The sequence below is a fragment of the Rhagoletis zephyria genome, unplaced genomic scaffold (genome assembly GCF_001687245.7).
Source record: "Rhagoletis zephyria isolate East Lansing unplaced genomic scaffold, Rhagoletis_zephyria_1.1 Rzeph_scaffold_00152, whole genome shotgun sequence".
Taxonomy (NCBI): domain Eukaryota; kingdom Metazoa; phylum Arthropoda; class Insecta; order Diptera; family Tephritidae; genus Rhagoletis; species Rhagoletis zephyria.
Window position 1 is genome coordinate 43,737 of NW_016157236.1, and position 9,469 is coordinate 53,205.

At 36.2% G+C, this 9,469-nt stretch overlaps 1 protein-coding gene across 1 annotated transcript in view; it reads right to left on the reverse strand.

The window, feature by feature from the left end:
* Window positions 1-404: 404 nt before the first annotated feature.
* LOC108383084 (neural-cadherin) overlaps window positions 405-9,469 on the reverse strand; it is a 198,968-nt gene continuing 189,903 nt past the window's right edge. The window contains exon 12 of the mRNA XM_017639472.1: window positions 405-586. Within this exon, the coding sequence (XP_017494961.1) occupies window positions 462-586 (125 nt within the window). The 3' untranslated portion in view covers window positions 405-461. The remainder of the gene's footprint in view (window positions 587-9,469) is intronic.

Sequence of the window (9,469 nt, forward strand, 5' to 3'; positions counted from 1 at the left end):
ATTTTTCCCTCCTTAACATTAAATACTTTGGTTTCAATTAGATTTATTCGCCTCGGTTGTGCGAGTGTTTGTTTTCACACATTCCTTAGTTTTCCATTTTACTGTCCATCTTTTTTCGCCTAAATTAACGTACAGTCGCCATATATAAAATTGGTATGGGATGAGTTTTTTTACATATGTAATTTTGTCGCCATAAATGTAATTTTCCTTAGTACATGGGCTCTTAAGTATTGCGTGAGCTACTTACAATCACTCTGCTTCTCTTTAAGTAATTTTTTTAATATTTTCTTTGGTTGGACTACACTATCATAATAATTTAGTTGCTGCTCATAACTTCATTCGCATTTTCGTTTTTGTATGCGCTCACGTTCGCTTGGTTGTCTTTTTTTGTTTCGTTATCTTTACTTCGCTGCTTCTATTCAATTTAATAAAAAATTCCCTTCGTTTTATTCTTTGTGGTCTTACAATCCTAATTCGGCATGTGCAGCTTTACCGTTCGCTTCATCACCATACATGTTGGCCAGTTTACCAAAGCGAGGCCCCCACGAACCCAAGTAGTCATACTCGTGCGCCTCATCGTCAGTGCCTGAAATAAGGAGCGAATAAAATACGAATATTAGTATTGCTGGAATAGATTAGAGAGGAGGTTTTATAGCGGGTTACAAAAAAATACACAAAAGAACGGATATAAAATTGGCTTTACAGCTCCTTCTCCATAACCTGCAGGAAAGTAAACGGAATGGAAGTAAGTGTTGGGCTCTTAGCCAAGCTATGGCCATAAGTAACTTACATTAGTCCACTTTTCTAGTTTTTTCAAACTGGGATTCCCTGCAGGTTATGACAGGTAAAACACAGATCTGCAATCAGTATGTTTGCGATATTTAAATAACCTACGACGGACACAAATATATTCTAAATAATTACACATCCATTTTGTCTTTGCTTATAAGCAGGTAAAACAATACAATTTTATTGGGCTTTATAATGACCGAATTAGAAACACTGTTATAAAGTCGAACTATGTGTGAACGTACTTTTTAGGGATTAGTTTCCGGCCTTCAAGAAAAATATACAGAACTCTTTCAAATAAAACTTCTTAATCAAGTACGGAGGGGATCTGTATCGTTCGTTCGAGTTTCAAAAATGAGCTGTCAAATTAAAAGGCTTGCTCTGTATGTGTGCAACATGGTTTTAGTTTTGTGAAACGGGTTGCCACATGTTAGATAATTAATTATAAAAAAAAAACTGCGCGCGGAAGAAGTGAAACTTATTCGAGAAAATTCCAGAATGGAAGAAGTGTGTAATTTCTAATTTTCTAATATCTATACATATAATAAAATTGTAACAGCCCGATTTCTGTACATTATATATATTAAGGAAAAATTAATACGAGCAACAGAAGGCTTGCTGAAGGCCGCGAACTGTTTGAAAATTTTAATTTAATTGATAAGATAAATTGAATATTGCATTATGGGTACCAAACTGAAGAGGTGTAGGAAAGTTTACTGCTGAAAATATTTTTAAGACGGGGAGAAATTCTATTCAATTAAATTGATAAAATAAATAAAATATTACAATACGGGTATCAAACAGCACAAAAGTATGTTTAAGGCATATATATATTTAGTTCTAATCTTTGTTTAAACGAGTTTCATTTTTTTATAATAAACTGCTTAGTTTAATTATTATTTGGGGCTGAGGGGAAGTTCATAAGGCGAGTTGAGTTGATATCATTTAGATTGAGGTGAGATAACTCATGGTTAGGTGAGATGAGTTGCTTTAACCGTGAGAACACAATGCTGGCGGACGGAGAACTCACCACAGCGAAATTCCCGCTATCAAAATTAGAACACCCGCCGGTATATGAAATTGAACACAGCCAAAGCGAAATGCGAAGTTTGCTCGGCGGCGTTACGTGGCGATAGATTTATTGCTATCGCTCTGCCGGGCGATGGCGGCAGTACATGCCAAAGGTGGCCGTATGTTTAAGGTAGTGCGAGGTGAGGTGAGGTAAGTTAAGCTGAGATAAGGTAAGGTTTTTTCCTTTGGTCTCTCAACGCTAACCGCGTGTTAAAATATATATTTTATAGTGGATTTTTATAACCGAGCGCACTTGTGCACAAGGGTATATTAACTTTGTTCACATAACGGTTGTTTGTAACTGCCAAAACGAATCGAGATAGATATAGACAAATGTGTACATAACTGCTCAGAATGAATAGAGAAGTCGATTAAGCCATGTCTATTTGTCCGTCCGTCTGTCCGTCCGTGCACACGATAACTCGAGCAAAAATTGAGATATCTCAACGAAATTTGGTATGTAGGTTTCCACTTATCCAAGATAGGTTGGTATTGAAAATGGGCGAAATCGGGCGTGGTTACAGCCCACTACTCATATAACGGTAATTTTCAGAAATACGAAAACTGCGATATTTTAGTAACTAACTACTAAAGATTATTCACTAAAAATTTATACTGACAATAAATTTTAGACGGAAAATAAGAATATTATAAATTTTTGGAAAATGGGCGTAGCCACGCCCACTTATGGTTACATGTGTATATCTTGGTAACCGCTGCACCAATTTCTTCCAAACTTGGCACAGTTGTTGGCCTTGGTACAGCATACCAAATGGCCGAAAATTTTTAAAATCGGACAATAACCACGCCCACATCCCATATAACGGTAATTTAGAGAAATACAAAATCTTCGATAAATCAGTAAATATTGAAGCTAATTTATTCAAAATTGATGCTTGCAACAATTCTTTATCAAGAAATAGGTTTATGATAACATTTAAAAAAATGGGTGTGGCACCGCCCTCTTATGATCACATATACTATGTATCTCGGTAACCGTTCTACCAATTTGTACCAAACTCGGTATGGCTATTGTGCTTGCCACATAAAAGCAAAACGTTGAAAATTATTGAAAGCGGACTAAAATTACGGCCACCTTTCATACAACGGTAAATTTCAGATATACTTGAAACTTCAAAATTTTCAAATTTAAGGACGCTAATTTACTCCAAATTGATACCCCCGGCTTACCATGTAGCGGTAGCTTTCGGAAAGGTGAAAAACATATATTTAATACTTGCGCCGGGTATTTAATGTTCGGCTCCGCCCGAACTTAGACTTTCTTACTTGTTTTNAAGGTGAAAAACATATATTTAATACTTGCACCGGGTATTTAATGTTCGGCTCCCTCCGAACTTAGACTTTCTTACTTGTTTTTAAATATTCGTTTACAGATATGAAGCTATTGTAACAAGAATGATAAAATACAAGATTGCGCATTCCTGCGGGTGATGACGTCAAGATAGCAACGAATAGGAAAGAGTAATTGGAGATGGGGGAGAGAAAGAGTGTTAACCGTGAAACCATGGAGGTCGCCATATTTACTTGCATACAAACATCTCTGCATACACGGTGCAGCGAACAAAGGTGGCGCCGTCAGTGGTACCGCTACTTTGGTTTTGCCGATTTTGACAGTTGTGGTAACTTGTAAATAAACCTTTGTTTACAAATCAGCGAAAGAGAAATATGAATTATAAGTGAAAAATCAGTTTAAATTGTGTTAATTTGCAATTTGTGAGTGATTTTTGAGTTGAAGACTGCGTAAAAACTAATACAATGAAGTGATGTGTGTTAAATTGCGACAGCCGTCAAGATGCAAGAAGCGTAGATGCAAGTGTAGCGCTGGGACGAATCGCTGCATTTTGTGTACATAGGGCACGGCAAAGCCGTTCCCGAAATATTTCTCTATTATTATATTAACAGCAATTCCTCACAATGATTTTGTTTCTGCTCCACGCAGCCTCCATTAGCAAGTTAACTAATCAATCCCGCAGAGATGCTGCTGCAGTTTTCTGCAGCAGCCTTAATTGCAAAGCAATGGAGTGTACTAAAACGTTTGCTGAAGCAGCCTCAATTGCAAAGCAATGGAGTGCACTAAAATGTTCACTGTTCTCTAATAGATTAGGTGAAAAATGCAATATTTTCGCATTTAGCAAAATTAAAACACGTTTTTCGCTGTAAAGTGAACTGCTTTGGCAGTTTCAACTCGTTCTTCTTTTCGCTCTATTCGTTGTTTACTTGTGGTACACAAATGTCAACGCCCAGGACGGCGCAATCTTGTATTCTATCATTCTTGCTCTGCATACATACAAAAAGTTTGCTAAAATGACGTCACACGAACAACTGATTCTGTCAAATTCGCCAAAACCAAAGTAGCGGTACTGCTGATTGCGCCACCTCTGTCTCCCTACATCGTGCTATTGTAACATGTACAAAAATCATCAGAATATTGATTTTTACATTTCTTTAAAATTGATGTACAAAAATGATATGGCCTGCTAATTGATACAGGCAATTGTGATAATACAGCTATAGAGTCTAATTGTGTTGCATCTAAATGAACAAACATATATGTGACCTGGTCTACGAAAAGGGAGCTTACGTGCGAAAACTAGTTTTCTGTGAAAAAGCTGTTAAAAGTAAGCAACTCGTTTCGTCAGTTTCTCATTATCTCGTTAATTGTTCTCCGCGCCGGACGTCCAGTAAGTGTTGTTGTTNTGTAATTGTATAATGTAATAAATTATATTTTGTCGTATTTTTACTCTTCTTTCTCTACATTTTGTAATTGTAATTGTAATATGTAATAAATTATATTTTGTCGTATTTTTACTCTTCTTTCTCTACATTTTTAGTACACTTCTAAGCAAGTTAGGATTTTCTGCTTTTCACCACGTGAAAAAGCATCTCATCTTCCATCCGAATCAACCAAAAAGTGAAAATTGATTTTTTGACACCTAAGCCCCCTTTCCGTAGACCAGGTCACATATGTTAAACTCTTTTAATACAATACACAACATACCAAATGGCTGAAAACTTTTAAAATCGGAAAATAACCATGCCCACATCCCATATAACGGTAATTTGGAGACATACGAAATCTTCGATAAATCAGTAAATATTAAAGCTAATTTTTTCAAAATTGATGCTTGCAGCAATTCTTTACCAAGAAATACGTTTATGATAAAATTTTGGAAAATGGGCGTGGCACCGCCCACTTATGATCACATATATGTATATCGGTANCACTTTTCAAATAACGGTAAATTTCAGAAATGCTTGAAACTTCAATATTTCGAAATTTAAAGACGCTGATTTACTCAAAATTGATACACCTCGGCTTACCATGTAGCGGTAGCTTTCGAAAGGTGAAAATCATATATTATATAATACTAGCGCCGGGTTCGGCTCCGCCCGAACTTAGACTTTCTTACTTGTGTGACTCTCACGTTTTAATATTAAATGTAAATAACTTCTGTATAATTTAACTAAATTCGACTTTATCAATGGGTGGCAATCTTCTTCAAAAGTATTATTTATTGAATTAAATTTAACTTGTGTTTTTTTTTTAACAAAAAGCAACTCCATTGCATGTATGTAGTTAAAAATTAATGCGTTTTCAAAACCATATCGATTGACGCCCATATTCTAATGATTAATTTAGCCTATTACATAAATAACTTGAATTGAATTCAATTTTAAAACAAGTGGAACCCCTTTCAAAAAGCTAAAACTATATTGCACACAGTGTTGCCACACATTGGTTTTTCCTACCAAATAATAATAAAAATAGATTGGCGCTTACACATATTTTAGTGTTTGGCCGAGCTTCTCCTCCGATTTGTGGCGTGCACCTTGATATTGTCACACAAAGCGGAGAACCTACAGTTTTACGCCGACTCCGAACGGCGATTGTATTTTTATGAGAAGCTGTTTTTCATGGCAGAAATACACTCGGAGGTTTGCCATTGCCTGCCGAGGGGCGACCGCTGTTAAGAAAAATACCTTTTCTATATTTTTTGCGATGTTGCTTTGACCAGGGCTTGAACCCAGGGGCTGAGGAGTGAAAGTCCGCACTGCTTACCACTACACCACAGCGGCTGACGCTGCGGCCAAAACTGGTAGGTTTTTCCGATTTTGTAGGTTGTTAGGCTAGATGAAAGGTTTTAGGGCAACGAAAGGGCTCACTGTCTCGCACATCGTGGAGCCCAAATGCGCTTGCATGGTCCCTAACCGTTCTGCGGTACATCTAAAGGATACACTGCAGAACTACTTACGAGCTAGGAAGAATCTCAAATGGCTACCCACTAGTGGAAGTCAGAGGGAATAAGACAATCACAGCGATCCGAACCCTGTACGTATGTGTAAAGAGACATAATTTTGTATAAGTCAGTACAGTAGAATAAATTACTATACGCAGTTAATGGGTTTTTATTGTAAGAGGTGTGTGTAGTTTTACTAAATGTTATGTAATCTACATTTTTAATAACCTTAACATTGATAACAAAAATGTTTGCTAGTTTTTGGTAAGAAAAAATTAGTCTGTGGCAACACTGGTTGTACATCTAAATGTCAATCCCATTAACTTGGCATGTTTGACAATAGAACGAACGATACAGATCCGATGACATGGTATTACATATGTAACGCGAACTTCTCCAACGAGGTAGTTTTAGACCAGGGCTCAATAAACAGGTGAAGTAATAAACCAGTTTTCTCGCTTTATTTTCTGACATTCGGCTGCCTATCTACTAGTAACCCAATTTTCCGTTCCGAGTCGTTTGCGACTCGCCGTCGGATGAAAAGCACAGTTCGCCAGCGGTCCTCAAAAACGACTCGCCGGCGGGTCGCAAAAACGACTCCCCTGCAGCCCGCAAAAACGATATACATACATACCATCGAACTGCACAACGATGCTAAAAACTTATACCAAATTTAAAATAAAATTACAGTTTTATACCAAATTTAAAAAAACTTCATACCCACAAATTTTATTTTTTATTAATAAGCAGAGATGGGTAAATGCAATTACATTCCTAAGCAGTGGCGTAGCCAGGATTTGGCGAAGGGGGGGAGGGGGGGTGCATCGATAACTTAAAGTTGTGATACACAATGGCTATAGTCATCGCCTGTGGGCATTCTTTCATATATGTATGTATGTGCCATTTTTACCGTTATACCACTTTAATTAATTAAGTGTGTAGTCCAGTTTTGTTTTGTAGAAGTTTCGTTAGTATACACTTCAGTTTTTACACATTGAATAAATCTGCATATTTATATATTTACGCGTATCTATTTACATTTATTTATGTGCAAGTCTACAAAATCTTATCACTTATAAAGAGATTTTTAATCTTCGTTGCTTAACACACATTTTTTCAATTACTTTCTTGTGTTGTAATCGGCACATCATTATGTACCGCTAACATCGTTAAACCATTCAGCCGCTCCTTAATTGTATAAAAAGAAGGGACAAATAAGATAGCATATTCAACAATTGAGTAGTCCACTATGCACAAAGTGCGCTATGCAAATTTTCTGAAAAAATAGCATGGAATGTTACCTACTCTTGCAAAAGTCGCTATAATACTTATTTATACACTTTCAAAAGTCTTCTCTTAGTATGAATTTAGAAAACTGCAAGAAAACGCGGTAGCTTCGGTGCCTTGTGGAAGAGGTCGCAAAAAAGAAGCAAACCAATCTTCCTAGAGGAGAGAACGCGAAAAGCTAAAAAAAAGCTAGCTATGTAAATGTTACTGCTTCAAAACTTACAATATTAAATATAAAATTTGTAAATCTACCATACCGCAATTTTATTTTTTTAATGGTATTAGGCTCTTATTTATCCAAATTTTCAGGTAATAAAAAAAGATACAGTTCGGATGTTACTTGTTGTCGTAGACTTTTTTGTTAATTTATGGCTTACTTTTATAAAATCACATAACGCTGTTTGCAAGTGGACTACTCATATATTCATTAAAAGATAATTTGTCATCCGTCTGAAATAAAAAATTTTAAATCAGAAGGATAAAATAGTATTGTGTTATTAATTCAAAAGTAAATATGTAATTGTAGTTCAATGACGAAGGAGGGCTACGCCACTGTTCCTCAGTAATTGTAATTAGGAATCAATTCCTTCAGTTCACAGCAAAGGAATCGATTACTTTCTCAAGTCCTTGAAGTAATTTCAAATGGAATTGTTTTTTTTTTTTAAATTCCATTACAAGGAATTTCATATTGTAATTGGAATAAATTACGTGCTAGTAATGTAATTGTTTTTTCAATTCCTTTGAATGTAATGTAATTTTTTTTCAATTCCTTTGAAAGGAATTGAAAATGTAATTGATTTTTTTCGAACTCCATTCCTCAAAGCAATTTAAAAAGTAATAGAAAAATTTATAAATTTTTTTTTTACTGTTGTATTGCAATAGCTTGTAAAATTTCTTGGTTGCTACCTGCCTTGAATAAATAACTTATACCTAAGTAGTATTACCATTTGGACTTTTGAATAACTTAAACTGTAGCTGTTCAGTTTATAGGGTAACCGTTAAATTTTCCAGATCCTACCTCGAACGAGCTTCGCGGCAGATAAGACCCGTAAATCTCGAAGCAGGCATAACCCGCCCGAATACTTTCATGCTCGCCTTTCGGTGAAGAACCGTCCGGACTGTTGCTGCCTTTGGCACTGCTGTTCTCTTGGACTAATCCCAGCGTATCTATAAAAATTCACTGGTATATTATGGTACCCTTAATACTACCCAAAATGGCGTGCCTTCTGAGGCCTTTGAAGTACTCTTACTGGTATCCTTTGTTACAAATGAGGATATAGTCCGCTTGAATACGAGCCCTGTCGGAGATCCTACCTCCTAAGAGTTTTGTAAACAAAGTGCAATGCTATGGCTAAATTTTGATGATAGCACTGTAAGGACAGTAACCGCTATACGGTTTGCTGGTGCTCTGCCGAAAGCTTTGCTGCTCCGCCGCAAGATGTCGCCGAAGATCCAAGTTCAGAACCCAGATAAAAGCCAGAAGATGTCGCTGGTGACAAATCTGAGTCCGGAACCGGAACCGATCACAGGGTGTTCCGCTGATGGAAATCCGAGAAATCCGATACCCTTCAGAACCGGAATCGATCACAGGGTGTACCGCTGATGGAAATCTGAGAAATCCGATACCATTTGGTTTATATGTCGAAAATTAGTAAAGTGTGTTGGTATGCAGTCAGAAATGTATACAAACGTACATATGTATATACATATATAGATGCTCCACCCCTAGAAAAGTGTGTTAATAATGTGTACATAGTTGATTGCTAAGTATTTAATATGTATGTGTAAATGAATGGAAAGGCCTGTTGATGATGAGAACAAATAAAATTTAATTTGAAATAAAAGAAAGTTTTATAATTACTTATTTATTTTGATAATAAGAATTTTAAGCATAAATGTCCACAATTATATGAATTATAGCTTTGCTGTTGATTATAGTTATAGTTAATGTTTTTTCCTAAATACTTTATTATTTGCTTAGGAGGCTGTAAGTTTCCAAAGCTATCGAAGTAATCAATCTCATTATCGTTTTTCCAGTAAGCTACCCAATGCGTTCCCGGACC